Source organism: Rutidosis leptorrhynchoides, chromosome 7 (assembly GCF_046630445.1).
Source record: "Rutidosis leptorrhynchoides isolate AG116_Rl617_1_P2 chromosome 7, CSIRO_AGI_Rlap_v1, whole genome shotgun sequence".
Lineage (NCBI taxonomy): Eukaryota > Viridiplantae > Streptophyta > Magnoliopsida > Asterales > Asteraceae > Rutidosis > Rutidosis leptorrhynchoides.
The window spans coordinates 62,189,704-62,207,751 of NC_092339.1; the positions used below are offsets into that span (position 1 = coordinate 62,189,704).

An 18,048-nucleotide genomic window follows, 5' to 3' on the forward strand; every position below is an offset into this window, starting at 1 on the left:
AAACGAAATTAACCACGTTCAAAATGGACACTTTTTAAAAAACGCTAAACACAACGACAGCCCGTATCTTTCTGTTCGCCGGGAGTTAAATTTTTCCGACAGCACCGCTACATTTGAAAAAATTTATTGAACAAAACAAAACTAACTACGTTCGAAACGGATATTTTTTAAAAAACGCCTAACACAACAACATTTAAAACGACGCTTAACACATTGGCCGTGTTATCCTATGTAAATACATGAGTCAACGTTAAATATGACCAACCGATGGATCAAGGCCGGTCCGGACTAGTTTATCTCTAAAAGAAAATATATCTGGTAACCCTAATCCATTTCTCAAAGCCGCCGCTACCTTCTTTTTTCTTCTTCTTCAACGCATCTCCTGTTCCTGCCTTTATTTTGTAGCCTTCTTCTTCTCCGGCCACCGGAATCTCGTCGGTGGCTTGTACTCCTACTCTTATTTCGCCGAATTTCTTCGTGTTACTTTTCCGGCGGTGGTTTGTTGGATCCATCGGTTGGTCATCTTCTTCTTCCTATCAGTAAGGTAATATCTTAACCTCCAGTATTTGTTTTATGTTTTTTTGTTTTCCGACTGCTGTTTGTCTTTCCCCGGTGGCGAAGGGTGTTTTCCGGTTGCGGTAGTCGTTCTCAACCAGCGATCTCTTGGTGGGTCCGACTGAGGCTGACTGGTCTCCTTTTGATCGCTTTGCTCCCCTGTCCTTTCTGGGCGACCCTTACTCGTTGTTTCTGCCTGATTTGGTAGCTACCGGTGGTGCACCACTCTGTTGGTGGTGGCCAAAGGTGGTGCACCACCCTGTTGGTTGTGGCCACCGGTGGTGCATCACCCTGTTGGTTGGTGGTGGCCACCGGTGGTTGTGATTTTGGCCAGATCTGACTACTGCTTTTGCCGGGGTTCTGCTGATCTTGCCTGATTTGTCGGCGTTGGTGAGGTCTACTGGTGTACCACCGTGGCCACTGTTGGTGCATTCTTTTTGTTGACTTGGCGTATGAGTCCATTACTAAAAGTAACCTAATAAATATTGAAATGGAACATAATCTCAAATACAAATTAATAGAAATTAAAATTATGTACAAATCACAATTATATTACTCTGGCAGCCGTTCATATTCATGGATTCATAGGGAAGGATTTTTAGCAAACTCACATGGTTAATAACAAATCAAATAGATTAGATAACAAGTAAGTATATGGAATTTCTTTTTATATGTGAGTATTTTTTAGAAGACGAATTAGATAGCTCTTTAAGTTATGACATGTGCAATACACATTTTTGCATTTAAGACCTATAAAATATTTAGGGCATGCTTGGTTAAAACTAGATAATGGAAATGGGAAAGGGAATGGGAATATTAAGGGAATACCAATCCATTACCTAGTACTTCTATTATCATTGATGGTGGTTAATATATATAAATAATTTATTAAATCAATAAATTTACAAGTAAATAAATTATAAAATATAACAATATTCATATGTACACTCATAGTTATAAATATATACTGTATATATAGTTGTTCACGTATATTTTTTGTTATATAGATAAATATGAAATTCTTATTATCATCAAGATATGCTCAACTAATATTTACAGAAAATATTACTGTTACATATATACATTAATTACGTACACTAACAACACAATACCACTGATGTTTATTTGTTGTATTATACATATGTATGTGGCAATTTAGGATTACATGAATGTTATAATAATAAAATTATAATAGAAATAATGAAATATAAAAATACGTAGTAAGTATGTAACCGTAATTTACATGTCAAAATCACATGGGGGAGAGAATTTCATTACCAAGTTTCATAACCCCCAATTTAGTGGTTAATGGGGTATTACCTAGTAGTGGGTAATGATTGATTACTTAAAATTAAACCAATCACTATCAATTATTATCATTCCCATTCCTTACATTTCAAACCCCCCAACCAAGCACACCCTTAATTTCATTTAACTTAAATATCTTTACCTTGTTTTACTCTTTTTTTAGAGAAAGATAAGTCGAACACATATTTTTCCTTGTAGATCCTTGAGGCATTTGTTCTCTAGTAGATTGGAAGACACGTAAAGTTTATTGGTCGATAAACACCGATACTTGTGCTAGAGTTGTATTGGAGATTGAATATAAAGCTATTCGTATCAAGAGAAAACATTTTGTGTACATGGATGTTGATTGCAACATTGCAAAGGTGTTTCTTAAGTATCATCAAAACATGTTAACGTAACATGTATATATTCTTAATCTAATAAAATAATAATAACAATAACAAGTTGGCTGCGAGAGATTTTTTTTCTGATACGAATGTGGGACTTAAATATTTGAGATTAGTTATTAGTGATTATTCATACTTAAAAACAGCATAACTATTGTCATTAATCATGATAATCAATTTTTATCAATTAGATTAATAATCATAATTATCATGATTAACTAATGCAATTGATTATTATGATTAATGATCAAAATTTTGTTCTTTTTATGTATGAATAATCACCTATCTCAATCATTTGAGTATTACATTCGAATCAGAAAACAAATTACCGACTACTAACTTGTTGTTATTGTTATTCTATTAGTTTAAGATTATATACCTGTCCCGTTTATTCGTCGTGATGATACTTAGAAACACTCTTGCAAATTTGCAATCAACATTCGTGTATGAAAAATGTTTTTTCATGATACGATTATCTTCATATTCAATCTCCGGTACAACTCCACCGTCATATTGGTGTTTACCGATCAATAAACCTTGTGAATCTTCCAATCTACTAGTGAACACATTCCTCTAGGATCTACTAGTATAAATCTGTGTTCGGCTGATCTTTCTCTGAAAAAAACGACAAAACAAGGAAATGATATTTAAGTCAACGGAATTGAAATATTTTTATGGGTCTTATGAAAAAATGTGCCCTGCACGTCATAACTTAGAGCACTGGGAGTGGTGACTGAGGTCACTTGGCATGTCAGGCGTGACTTAATGAGTCAGAAAAAGTGGAGAGTGGTGACCTATGTCAGTTAGTGTGTTAAAATAATATTTTATTATATTTAATAAATTATCCCTTTGGAAAAAAAAAGCAAAAATAAAAAAAAGTGGGTAACATGCGTCGCGTACGTGACTGACCGAAGTGAGACGGATGTGTGAGACGGACTTGGGGAGTGGCAATTTAACTGACTGGGTGTGGGACGGAGGGGGGACGGAGGTCCACTCCACTGCTCTTAAATAGCCGCCTAATTCGCCTTCTAGTAAATATTCAAATACAACAACAACAACAAAACCCAATACCACAATGAGTGGTGTATGGGGGAGGTGAGATGTAGACAATCCTTCCCCTATCCGAGAATAGAAACAAGTCCTTTCTCTACCCAGAAAGTAGAGAAAGTCATCCCTCTCTCTATTCGACGAATAAAGAGATTGCTTCCGAGTGGACCTCCAGCCAATGAGTAAAAAGTTTTTTTTTTTTTTTATAAAAAAAAATAAAAATAAAAATAAAAATAAAAATAAAATTGAGACGCCATGAAAATGGTAGAATCAAATTTTCATGGGTTTTAAAACCAGCCTGGGATTCACTTTAGGCTCTAAACGGCAGTCAAGACGCCAATAAATTGACGCTTGTTGTTGGCCCAAAAATAGAGCCAAATAGTAGTAGTAGTAGTAGATAGTAATAGTAATAGTAAAAGGAGAGACGGTAAGAAGTAATAATAATAATAATAATAATAATAATAAGAGTACTATAGTAGAAGTAGAAGTAGTAGTAATAATATAATAATAATAATAATAATAATAATATAATAATAATAATAATAATACTACTAAAATTAATAATAATAAGAGATAGTAAATAAAAAATAATAGTAATATTAATAATATCAAATTACTACAACTAATACTAATAGTAATAGCGATAATAATAATAATAATACTAATACTAATACAAATACAAATACTAATAATAATAACACTAATCGTGATCATAATAATAATAATACTAACAATAATAATAATAAACATATACATGATAAGAATCATAATCCTAATACTACATCCGTCCCATTACAAGTGTCCACTTACTTTTTGCACACAGTTTTAGGAAATCCCACTAACTTCATTCTCCACCAATCGGAAATCTTCTCTTTCCAAAATAACCTCTTCTGATTGGTTGAAATCCAAAGTGGACATTTGATATGGGACAACCCAAAATGGAAAGGTGGACATTTGAAGTGGGACGGAGGGAGTAATAATTATAGCACTAATAATAATAATAATAATAATAATAATAATAATAATAATAATAATAATAATAATAATAATAATAAAAATAATATAATAATAACAATAATAATATAATAATAATAATAATAATAATAATAATAATAATAACAATAGTAAAAATAATAATAATACAATTAATGGTGGTGGTGGTGGTGGTGGTGGTGGCGGCGGCGGCGGCGGCGGCGGTCTACTCGACTATTCTTATTCTAGCCCTCCACGCATTTCTATCAGAAGTCAAACAGGGATCGTACAAAGCTATCAAGATGAGTTCGAAAAGTTATTGAACAAACTGGAGGTAAGTGAAAAGCATGCCATTAGCTTGTTTGTTGGAGGTCTTCAGAAGAAAAATTGAACTGACAGTTCATATGTTTAAACCTAAATCACTAGAAGATGCTTATTGTCTTGCTAAATTGCAAGAAGACACAATCGCTGCAAGTAATAAAAGGACTGCACCATTATAACCAACACCGAAGGTTAATGCTACAACAAATTACTTAAAAACAGCAGCATTACCTCCAATCAGTGATTAATTGGCATTAACTAATACTCCCTCACAACACACTTAAAAGTAACAGCAGCAGTGGTTTCTATCAAAACAAAGGAAGATTGACTCAGAAAGAAATTGAGGAAAAGCTCATGATATAACACGATCCACGAACAGATTGAATCAACGCATTCAGATCGATCACTAACTTGCATATTTTCACGAGTGCAATTCAGATCGACGAAAAACATGATAAATAAATTCAGATGACAGAATCGCAAATCTGAATATCGCAAATTAATACAATATATGCTTAATAAAATTAGGATTTAAAACACGTGATTTTCTGATGAAACTTGAATAGTTGGAGTGAATTAGGTATGGATTTAATATACCGCATGTAGATGTATTACTTTGATTACCTGATGAAGATCGTTGAGTGTGCAATCTACTATCGTTCAAGGAGCGGTGGAGGTTTTGCTGGACAGCGGTGGTAGAAGATTAGATACTCCACGTCGTTGCCGGAGGAGACGGTGGTAGTGGTGGTGGTGGTAATTGCAGTGTGAGAAAGAGAATTCAGTTTACGAAGAAACAGGGACGATGCTGAACTTAGAGCATCGGGTTTTTTTATTGATTATATTTTTCATTTTGTTTTTTCATTTCAATTTTTTTTTCGTATGATTGGAATTGCAAAAATTAGTCATTTCTATAAAAAGAAATTTAGATAAAACTTGCTCGTAATAAACATTCGGATCCAAAAATTAACAATTACAATCGAGACACAAAAATTCAAAACGAGTCGGAAGTCAAATTAAACAAATTACACTAATGGTATCACCAACATGACGAAAAGTGGCTAAACTATAAAATAATTGAAGGCTACAACTATAACATATGGACTCCATCGGTCATAAAAAAGTGAAAGTCATCCCACATCGCGAAAGTAGGAAATAAATAATGTTAGTATAGAAGCATATGGAAACCGCCCTTTATCACCAATTGATTTTAGAGTACTAAGAGACTCATGGTCTTATATGTATTACATGTTGTGTTTGGCAGAAACGATCCTACAAGCAAAAATATGCGAGTATATAATACAGTAATAATTATTATTAAATTATTACAGTATTATTTTTGAACTGTAAAAGTTAATTAATTTTAGAAACATTCTTTTTTTTTAACATCAGTTTGGAATCACCCAGTGGGACTTAACCACCCACACGTTCATCTTCCGTAGTTGCATTAACACACCCCCCAACTAATGCCCTGGAGGAAACCCGGATCAATCGAGGGCATTGCCGGTAAAATCCCCTCCCCACTGCTGCCACACTAAGCGAAGGCGATATGGGTGGATACTTCATGTCAGGGATAACATTGAATACAATTTTACAGTCCAGCGAAGTCCTGACCTCTCGCTAAGAGAGTCAGGCCTATAACAAATTACATTACATATTAAATGTTTATTTAATATTTTTATTTTAACAAATAAAAGTTACAAAGTTACAAACCATAACCATAACCATAACCAAAACCAAACCTTCATTTCAGAAACCTATACAAAGTTACAAACCAATCATACGATAATCTCATTTGAATCAGTAAAGTAGGCTACAATCAGCATTCCTTCTAATTTGCAGCAACAATTTACTCCGATCCAATATTAACGGCTACATTAACACCCAAAATCAAACGCGCTCGCACAACTTTCAAACTTTGAACCCCACAACACTAATCAAACCAATTCTCTTGCTGATGAGATTGTACAAGAGTATGCTGTTTCCCAAGAAGCTTCTTGATCATGTCATCATATTCTCTGCTACCACCAGTTTGATGTTTAGCATACATACCTGTAAACATAAATTGCATCGTAAGATTGAAATAAACGTGGGTGTGAAAAAGAGGTGTTTTAAATTATAGAATATGTAAGTCATAATAACCTCTTTTTGACAGCTTGATGTTAATGCTTAAAGCTCTTCTAAACAATATTTACCCAACAAGAGTTCTCGATCCTTCTCTGTAGTCACCTGCTGAACTAAGTTCCCGATACATCTAAACGGTGAGCTTGAACCCCTTGGTCTTACTAAGTATAGTAAGCACCTGTTTGATGCAATTGATGATCTTTGAACCTTAAACTTCTGTTCAAAGATCATCAATTGCATCAAACAGGTGCTTACTATACTTAGTAAGACCAAGGGGTTCAAGCTCACCGTTTAGATGTATCGGGAACTTAGTTCAGCAGGTGACTACAGAGAAGGATCGAGAACTCTTGTTGGGTAAATATTGTTTAGAAGAGCTTTAAGCATTAACATCAAGCTGTCAAAAAGAGGTTATTATGACTTACATATTCTATAATTTAAAACACCTCTTTTTCACACCCACGTTTATTTCAATCTTACGATGCAATTTATGTTTACAGGTATGTATGCTAAACATCAAACTGGTGGTAGCAGAGAATATGATGACATGATCAAGAAGCTTCTTGGGAAACAGCATACTCTTGTACAATCTCATCAGCAAGAGAATTGGTTTGATTAGTGTTGTGGGGTTCAAAGTTTGAAAGTTGTGCGAGCGCGTTTGATTTTGGGTGTTAATGTAGCCGTTAATATTGGATCGGAGTAAATTGTTGCTGCAAATTAGAAGGAATGCTGATTGTAGCCTACTTTACTGATTCAAATGAGATTATCGTATGATTGGTTTGTAACTTTGTATAGGTTTCTGAAATGAAGGTTTGGTTTTGGTTATGGTTTGTAACTTTTATTTGTTAAAATAAAAATATTAAATAAACATTTAATATGTAATGTAATTTGTTATAGGCCTGACTCTCTTAGCGAGAGGTCAGGACTTCGCTGGACTGTAAAATTGTATTCAATGTTATCCCTGACATGAAGTATCCACCCATATCGCCTTCGCTTAGTGTGGCAGCAGTGGGGAGGGGATTTTACCGGCAATGCCCTCGATTGATCCGGGTTTCCTCCAGGGCATTAGTTGGGGGGTGTGTTAATGCAACTACGGAAGATGAACGTGTGGGTGGTTAAGTCCCACTGGGTGATTCCAAACTGATGTTAAAAAAAAAGAATGTTTCTAAAATTAATTAACTTTTACAGTTCAAAAATAATACTGTAATAATTTAATAATAATTATTACTGTATTATATACTCGCATATTTTTGCTTGTAGGATCGTTTCTGCCAAACACAACATGTAATACATATAAGACCATGAGTCTCTTAGTACTCTAAAATCAATTGGTGATAAAGGGCGGTTTCCATATGCTTCTATACTAACATTATTTATTTCCTACTTTCGCGATGTGGGATGACTTTCACTTTTTTATGACCGATGGAGTCCATATGTTATAGTTGTAGCCTTCAATTATTTTATAGTTTAGCCACTTTTCGTCATGTTGGTGATACCATTAGTGTAATTTGTTTAATTTGACTTCCGACTCGTTTTGAATTTTTGTGTCTCGATTGTAATTGTTAATTTTTGGATCCGAATGTTTATTACGAGCAAGTTTTATCTAAATTTCTTTTTATAGAAATGACTAATTTTTGCAATTCCAATCATACGAAAAAAAAATTGAAATGAAAAAACAAAATGAAAAATATAATCAATAAAAAAACCCGATGCTCTAAGTTCAGCATCGTCCCTGTTTCTTCGTAAACTGAATTCTCTTTCTCACACTGCAATTACCACCACCACCACTACCACCGTCTCCTCCGGCAACGACGTGGAGTATCTAATCTTCTACCACCGCTGTCCAGCAAAACCTCCACCGCTCCTTGAACGATAGTAGATTGCACACTCAACGATCTTCATCAGGTAATCAAAGTAATACATCTACATGCGGTATATTAAATCCATACCTAATTCACTCCAACTATTCAAGTTTCATCAGAAAATCACGTGTTTTAAATCCTAATTTTATTAAGCATATATTGTATTAATTTGCGATATTCAGATTTGCGATTCTGTCATCTGAATTTATTTATCATGTTTTTCGTCGATCTGAATTGCACTCGTGAAAATATGCAAGTTAGTGATCGATCTGAATGCGTTGATTCAATCTGTTCGTGGATCGTGTTATATCATGAGCTTTTCCTCAATTTCTTTCTGAGTCAATCTTCCTTTGTTTTGATAGAAACCACTGCTGCTGTTACTTTTAAGTGTGTTGTGAGGGAGTATTAGTTAATGCCAATTAATCACTGATTGGAGGTAATGCTGCTGTTTTTAAGTAATTTGTTGTAGCATTAACCTTCGGTGTTGGTTATAATGGTGCAGTCCTTTTATTACTTGCAGCGATTGTGTCTTCTTGCAATTTAGCAAGACAATAAGCATCTTCTAGTGATTTAGGTTTAAACATATGAACTGTCAGTTCAATTTTTCTTCTGAAGACCTCCAACAAAGAAGCTAATGGCATGCTTTTCACTTGCCTCCAGTTTGTTCAGTAACTTTTCGAACTCATCTTGATAGCTTTGTACGATCCCTGTTTGCCTTAAGTTCTTAAGCTCGGACAAAGGATCTTCCACCCTTAATCCGAATCGTTTATGTATAGCTTGCTCTTAGTCAATCCACTCCACATTTTCCCCATGTATGCTAATGTATTGTTGATGCCAATTTAGTGCCCTAACTTGCATATGGATTGAGGCTGTGCGTACCTTATCATCATCATCTATCTGAACCACTGCAAAAAACTGCCTGCTCCGATTTAACCAGCCTTTAACATCATCACCATCAAAGGTTGGAAATTCAATACTGGTCATATGAGTTAACTGTGTAGCACCTCTGTTTGCTGTACCATCACCATCCTTTAATGTTTGCAAATCTTCCTTAAAATAATGGGTGTTGTAGTAATATGCTTTCAAATTTCTCGTTAATTCGCTCATTCATCATCGTCATATTCTGATTTACTGGTGCTGTAGCACCTCTGTTTGCTGTACCTTCACCATTCTCATTAAACTATATTAATTTTCAGGTTTACTAACTTACATCTGCTTTAGTTATAATTTCATACAGGTTAAGCTGGTCAGAAATTGTTGTATTTACGGAATAAAATGGCGGAGCTAGCAACAAATGAACTGGTACAAGTTTTCTCTGAGTTGTTTCAAATAATGAATTCAGTGTTACATTTTATGGTTTTTATTATCTGTTGTGTGGATATGTTTGTTTTATCAGCGTAAACCTGAAGGTGAAACCATGGATGCCAATAAATCTGTTTTTAATTTGGGATCTGTAGTTGGTGATTTGACTGTTGAAGAGGATGCAAGCAGGTGTACTTTTTTTTATCCTTGGTCAACTAATATATACAATGATATAGTCTATATCTAGTTTTGTTTATATTACTGATTGACTATAAATGTTGCTTTAGTTTTATGCATGCAAGTCATATGTATGTATATATGTTTACACTATCCACTGGTTAGAAGTATCCAGTACACTAGTATGGTGTTATTGGATATGCATGTACATACATACATCCTTACATATGTACTAACGTACACACGAAGTCATACATACATATGAACACACACATATGCAGGCATATATACGAACATACATACATACATACATACATACATACATACATACATACATACATACATACATACATACATACATCTATTCTGCATTACCTTCTGATTAATGGTTGGGTTTTTGCAGCAATGATATATCATTAGAAGGACTGCAGCAGGAGCTTGAAGAGTGCAAAACTGACGAGGTACTTTTAGTCACAAGATATTATTTCGGTCACTTGGTTGATAATTTTATTAAATATACATTGATATTTGTCATTTGAGAGTATTACTAGGAACTAAAGCAAGAGAGAATAGTTAATCTGCTAATGTTATTCCGGTCATAGTGCATGTACATATAGATATGTACATCAGTATATGTGTATGCCAGCATATGATTCATTTTGCTTTGATATACTTAATCTGCTTATTAAACTTTGGATACAACTTAAAAGCATTTAGAATTTTTGTATAATAGGTATGTATTTCTATCACCATTAGTTATTTTGTTATGCTTTATGTTAGTGCATTATCTTTTGTGGTTTGTGATATCATTTTATTTTCTTGCTATGAAAGCTGTAGCTGGTTTGTTGTTGCCTAATGTGGTGGCTATCTTTTTGCGTGTAGATTGTTGCAAATATATTGTCAAAAGGCGTGAAACTGCGGGAATATACCAAGGGCGTTGAAAACAATTTACGCCAAGTAGAATTGGACTCAATTCAGGCAAATTCCGAGTTACATTTATACGTTTGCTACTTTATTTTTCCATCTATCCCTTGTTTTTCAATTTGGCACCAATTGTTGCTATAAAGCAGGTTTTAATTGTTATTTTGTTACTACTCAGATTTTAATTTTTTAAAAATCTAGTTTTGTCTGTAAGCAGAGTTGTTCCCAATTACTCGAATCACTTTGGTGATATTTTAGTTAACTTTTCTTTTTTAACAGGAGTATATAACAGAGAGTGATAATCTAGTGTCCTTTCATGATCAAATTCGTGATTGTGACATCATTCTTTCACAAATGGAAACTCTACTTGGTGGATTTCAGGTAGTGATCGAATTTCAGGAAAATGCATTATCAGTTTCTTAAGGTTATTTCTCAAGACGACAATAGATGTCGTAGAAGTTATCATCGAACCTTTTTTGTATGTTCGTTAAATCTATTTCCTATGTAATATGGTAGGTTGAGATTGGTTCTATTAGTTCAGACATAAAAATACTTCAGGAGAAATCTTTAGATATGGGGCTGAAGCTCAAGAATCGCAAGGTAATGTTATTATGGTGTTTTGTTTTATTGGTTGAAGAGTTAGAAAGTGTGTATAGTGTGACGTCATTATTGTGAAATAGGTTCCCGATGTTTTAAAGTATATCTTCCAAAGGTGGCAAAAATGGGTAGGGTCAGGGCTCATAATGGGTAGTTTTCTAATACGGTTCGGGTCGGGTTGACCCGAAAAATTTATGTCCACATAATGTTATATAGTGTCAATATGTTTAGGAAGTTATATGGTTTCTATAATAATTTACAGTTTAAAGTAAAATGATTTTGGAGATGCTGCTATTCATCAAGAAACCACTTAGGTGACCATCAACCCGTTTGACCTGTTTCCTTTTAGCATCTTTTTAATTTCCGGGTTTTACCCGCTTATAGTTAAATCACGGCTTAATTTACTTGTTAATATGTAAATGTGTCAGACATTATGATTAACTGTTTGTGGCATATCTCACAGGTTGCAGAATCGAAGTTAGCAAAGTTTGTTGAAGACATTATTGTACCACCAAGGATGATTGACATAATTGTTGATGGAGAGGTTGTTATTTTTAGATTGTACTTGTTTGACTTCAATTAGTATTCTAATTCAAATAATTATTTTTTAGGTTAATGATGAATATATGAGGACTCTTGAGATTCTGAGTAAGAAGCTGAAGTTTGTTGAAGTAGATTCCATGGTTAAAACTTCAAATGCTTTAAAAGATGTTCAGCCCGAGTTAGAAAGACTTAGACAGAAAGCAGTTTCAAAGGTAAATTTAACTGGTCGATCTGCTGTTTACTGTGACTTCACTTTGCTTACTTGTATTTTATTCGTTTTTTGATATTTTTCGTTTATTACATAGGTATTCGAGTTCATGATTCAGAAGCTTTATGCATTGAGGAAACCTAAAACGAATATTCAGATTCTTCAGCAGAGCATCTTGTTAAAATATAAGTGAGTTTTGTCAAAATATAGTACTTACAGTAATTATTGTTTTTATTGAAAATAATAATAATTTCAACTGTAGTTTTTTATTCATCTTTTGATTTACTCTTCATGCAGGTATGTTATCTCCTTTCTCAAGGAGCATGGGAAGGAGATTTATAATGAAATTCGGGCAGCATATACTGATACAATGAACAAGGTAGACTAACTTAATTCACTCTTGTAATTATTGTTAGTTTCATTAAGGACCTTGAAAGTAATTAACTTGTTTTTGGCAGGTCCTAAGTGCCCATTTCCGTGCTTATATTCAAGCATTAGAGAAACTACAACTTGACATAGCCAGTCCTACTGATCTGATAGGTGTTGACACCAGCACAAGCCTGTTTTCAAGAGGAAGAGAACCTTTAAAAAACCGGTCTGCTATATTTGCTCTTGGAGATAGAATAAGCATTCTCAAGGTCTTATATAGCTACCAAGTACTTTTTACTTTTGTTTTTTGCCACCTGGCATTTAAGTTATGTTACACTATTGCTTCAGCAAATCGACGAGCCTTCATTGATTCCACATATTGCTGAAGCAAGTTCAAAGAAGTATCCTTATGAAGTCCTCTTCAGAAGTTTGCACAAGCTGCTCATGGATACCGCCACTTCAGAGTACTACTATATATTACTTATTCCTCTCTTTCTCACATACACACACACACACACTCACATATTTAATTTATATGTTTCTGTATAGATATGTCTTCTGTGGGGATTTCTTTGGAGAAGAATCTGTATTCTATGAAATATTTTCAGGTACTAAAACTTGAATAGAATTATACCTTGCAATCAAGACCCATATCCTCAAAAAGAGGTCCATTGGGTTGAAATGCATAGACCCATTGGGTCCGTTCACATAATTGAAAGAAGAAAATGAGGAGGTCATTTAAGACCCTATTAAATCTCAATTTTTTTAGCTAGGGAGCTGGTCCAGTGGGTCCAAGTGAAAATTAAAATCCGCTTTTAAGTTTTGGGTTTTGTTTCGCGGTTACGTTTTGTGATTCCGATTAGTGTGTAAGTTTCGCGGTTTACTAAAAAAAATTTAAAATATAAACGTCACCGGGGTCTTGACCCGTCTCAAACTGACTCAAGCCGTTTGGTTCGTATGAGAAACTGTCCCTTTTGACCTATGACCCTGTTCGACCCGTTACCTAACGCGACCCATGTGCCAGTTATATGAATAATCAACAGTAACCTTATCCATATATCATGTACTTGTGTCGATGTTCTACAAGTTATATCTACTTCTATTATTTTGTCAGGGCCATTTGGTGTAATGGATGAGCATTTTGGTACAGTCCTTCCAAATTCCTTTGATGCAATTGGTATAATGCTTATGATCCGCATTACACACCAACACCAGGTAATCTATATGCTAAGTTTGAATTATTATTAAAAAGGCGTGCTTGTGTTTTTCGATACATCTGTTGTTACATGCATCTTCTATATATGTGTAGTCCCTTTTATCCTATGTGATAACAATGGGATCATCTTTTTTACAGCTCATAATGTCTAGGCGACGGATTCCGTGTCTTGATTCTTATTTGGATAAGGTATGTATATTTAAAGTTTTTAACTTTTAAGATATTTATGTATGTATGTATGTATGTCCATTGAGATTCTTATTAATATAATACCATTGGTAGGTGAATATCTCATTGTGGCCCCGTTTCAAGATGATATTTGACATGCACATCAACAGTCTGAGAAATGCGAATGTCAAAACATTGTGGGAGGATGATGTGCATCCACACTATGTTATGAGACGTTATGCCGAGTTTACTGCTTCACTTATTCAACTCAATGTTGACTATGGGGATGGCCAGGTTTGACCACAAAATATATATATTAATGATGATTCGGAGATGTATATGTGTTGTTAACGTTTTACTCCATTTTTACAGCTTGATCTGAACATGGAAAGACTGAAAATGGCTATTGATGACTTGCTTATCAAGCTCGCCAAGATGTTCACAAAACCAAAACAACAGACGGTTTTTCTTATCAATAACTATGACATGACAATTGCTGTTTTGAAGGTACGTCTCAGTAATTTACTTAGTAATCCAATTGGACCAAATCCACTTGATTTTTTTCAACTTTGAAACTATATTTTTATTTGCTTTTCAGGAAGCGGGGCCAGAAGGTGGCAAAATTCAGGTCCATTTTGAAGAACTTTTGAAGAATAATACAGCTGTTTATGTGGTGAGGGTTAACTACACATAATACTTTATAAGCGCACACACACACACAGCTTAATCGTAAAGCATGCAATCTTGTTTCCTATAATATGGCAAAAATGAAGGCATTAGATAACTATTTCTTAATTGTTACAGGAAGAACTGCTGCTGGAACATTTTGGCAACCTGATCAAGTTTGTCAAAACCCGAGCATGTGAGTGTCTTTTTCTTAATTTGTTGCTGTATATTGTGATCGAGACAATTTTGGTCAAAATTGAAAGTGACAATTTCGACCCATTTAAATTTAAATGGGTCAAAATCTGAGTTACCTTTTATTCCGACGGGTCTAATGGGATGAGTAAAATTTTAATTATAAAAAAAATTGGTCAAATTGTTGCAAATTTTTCTGAAGTGCAATATCCCATGCATATAATCTTCTACATCTTTCTTTTCATGCAATAAACTAAAAATATAGTATTTGTAAGTTGTAATAACATAGTACTCCGTATATGTATAAATAAAAAGTGGAAAATAATTATTTAGGGTCAATCCAATGCAACCTGTATAGAAAGGTTATCCATTTTGACCATTTACCAACAACCTTGGTGGACCTTCGATATTTAATTGTCCACTTCAAAAGTATTTTGACCGTTTTACCCTTGGGGTTATGATTGCAGCTGAGGACTCGAGTTCTGGATCTGAGAAACAACCAATAACTGTGGCTGAAGTTGAACCGATTGTGAAGGACTTTGGAAGCAGATGGAAAGCAGCGATAGAGCTGATGCACGGTGATGTCATCACATCATTCAGCAACTTCCTTTGTGGAATGGATATATTAAGAGCAGCCTTGACACAACTTTTGCTTTACTATACGAGACTTTCAGATTGCATGAAACGAATCGCTGGTGGATCGACCCTTAATAAAGACCTTGTTTCCATATCATCCATTATGTATGAAATCAGAAAATTTTCAAGGACATTCTAGACGATATTCAATGAAGGGGACACGATCTAACATTTACAAAGATTTGATCGTGAGTCAATTTGTACTCGAGATCCTCTTTTCAGATTCATCATACAGTCGGGATCCTTATAGCTAGATATAATTGTTACTTGGTTTCGTCATATTGTTCATGTCTTGTTATATTTTTCTTTGTAAGCACCAGTTCCATTGTTTTTTCATATCATTTAAGATCATATACACGTTAACTGTAAGAATTTTTCCTTTCTTCCTGTAAGGCTTGTTAGTCTGATGGTTCGAATACCTGTTGTCGCGGCGGGATATGTTACATTTCTACACATAAGTGCAATTTACTTCTAACATGTTGTGGTTAGGGGATTTGTCTTGAAATTGAGGATATACAAGAGCTAAGGTTGAGCAGAGGTTTTAGAAGTTGACATCACTCACTTATTGATCGTTAACTCACGTTTACTCGTGTTATATGTATGCCTTGCTACTTCTTAAACTCACATATATACTCATTTCCAATACCAAACACACAACCCATTTGCAACCAAATAAAAGTCCATCTGATTTATCTGATATGTTCTTTTAAGTGGTGGAGAAGAACTTATTCAAGCTTATGGCATGTCATTTCTTTGAAATGAATTTAAGTGAAGAACACAACCACCATTGTCCACCAATGAGAACTGAATAATATATTCATGAGACTCCATGTTTAGTACCTTTCATTCACTTTTATGTAAAGATGTACTCCAAGTTGTTGTACCTTGCTCAAGTACAGTAACTCATGTATTTTTATAAGCTTTGAGACAGTTTAGTTCTTCTTTGGTAAATATTCATCACATCAGAGAACTTGTGTTTTGCTAATGACGAGTAAAAGTAAAGTGTGGGAGAATTTGATTTGTTTGAAATTAAACATTTTATTTGTTCTTCTTCCTTCATGATTTATAATTGATATAGGTTTAATTGATGGATTATAATTTGGGAAATTGACCAATATACACTTTTTTTCAATGTTTTCATACAATATATACACTTTTTTTTAAAAAAATTACTAATATACACCATCCAGACAACCAAGTTTTTGGTCGACCATCCTTTTAACTTGGTCGACCACCTCATTTTTCAAGGTGGTTGACCAAACTTCATTTAGTGCCTGGTCGACTACCATGTAAACATGGTCGACTACCACCTCATTTACACACAGTCGACCACAAGGAAAAAAATAACGCGGACGACCAATGAGTTGGTCGACTACTCTTTTAAGGAAAGTATGAAAGAAAAGCCATGAACAAGTCGAAAGGGAAATTGGTCGACTACCCATTTTTGTTGTACTTCACAAATATTTTGACCATGATAACCCATATTTGTTGTGTTCTGGTTTCTTGCAGGTAAATGGTCCAAATATCCATTAATATAGTGTTTATGGTCTATAACTCTAGTTTAATACAAGTTCTAGTTAAATTAGTTAAAGACCCGCAATTTCGCGGAATTTTTGACGGGTCTAATCATTTAAGCTATAAAATTAAATATATAAATTAAAAAACTATTATTATGTCTAGATGAACATTAAACCAAATGTTTTTTAGGGACTTGCAATTTTTAAAGTTTCAAAATGTACCAACGAACTATTATTAAGTCTATGATGAATATTAAGTCAAATGTTTTATAGGGGATTAAAATCTTTAAAGTTACAAAATGTACTAATTTTTAAAGTTTCAAAATGTACCAACGAACTATTATTAAGTCTATGATGAATATTAAGTCAAATGTTTTATAGATGGAAATACTAAATAGATGGAAATACTTATGAGTAAAGGTACATACGAAGCTGAACGATATTTTTATCATAGATGGAAATACTAAATAGATGCATATATAACTATTTCATTAGCATGAGCGTCACATGAGGTGACCCATTATATAGACCCACGAATTCGCGGAGATTTTTGAGGGATGAGTCACCATTGACTTATATGAATCACTATATCTTGTATAGTATTTGTTAGGTTTATAATAAATTGATTCAGTTGCAATATTAGTGTTACCTGACTTATAATCAATGTACGTTTTTTGAATTTAAAAACAATACATATAAAATAAAATTGAAAGTCTAACACTGTAAAAAAAGGCTAACATCCATTTCGCCAGGAAAAGACCTGCGAATTTGCGGGATTGGTTAAAAAAAATTTGTTGTCATAAAGTAAAACATAAGGTTTCATGTACTCGTATCTTTTCTTTGATTTCGGAGTATATGATATGCGATAGACATGAAAAAGAATATGATACACTTCAAACATATCTTTTTTGAGTGTCATGTGACGGCTTGCATACCAGGTATCTGCATACAGTAAGTGGCAACTAAT

General features: G+C 34.0%; 1 protein-coding gene across 1 annotated transcript; it reads left to right on the plus strand.

Annotated features, from left to right (window-relative positions):
* The first annotated feature begins 282 nt into the window (after positions 1-282).
* On the plus strand, positions 283-15,898 carry LOC139856898 (vacuolar protein sorting-associated protein 52 A-like). Its single transcript, XM_071845611.1, has 21 exons — positions 283-544; positions 9,791-9,871; positions 9,966-10,060; positions 10,452-10,509; positions 10,931-11,026; positions 11,249-11,350; positions 11,486-11,569; positions 12,030-12,110; positions 12,178-12,321; positions 12,415-12,506; positions 12,615-12,696; positions 12,776-12,955; positions 13,035-13,150; positions 13,236-13,294; positions 13,801-13,901; positions 14,041-14,091; positions 14,185-14,364; positions 14,443-14,577; positions 14,669-14,743; positions 14,875-14,932; positions 15,396-15,898. Exons 2-21 carry the CDS (start codon positions 9,845-9,847, stop codon positions 15,701-15,703), a joined length of 2,124 nt encoding a protein of 707 aa, XP_071701712.1. The 5' UTR covers positions 283-544; positions 9,791-9,844; the 3' UTR covers positions 15,704-15,898.
* The last annotated feature ends 2,150 nt before the right edge of the window (positions 15,899-18,048 follow it).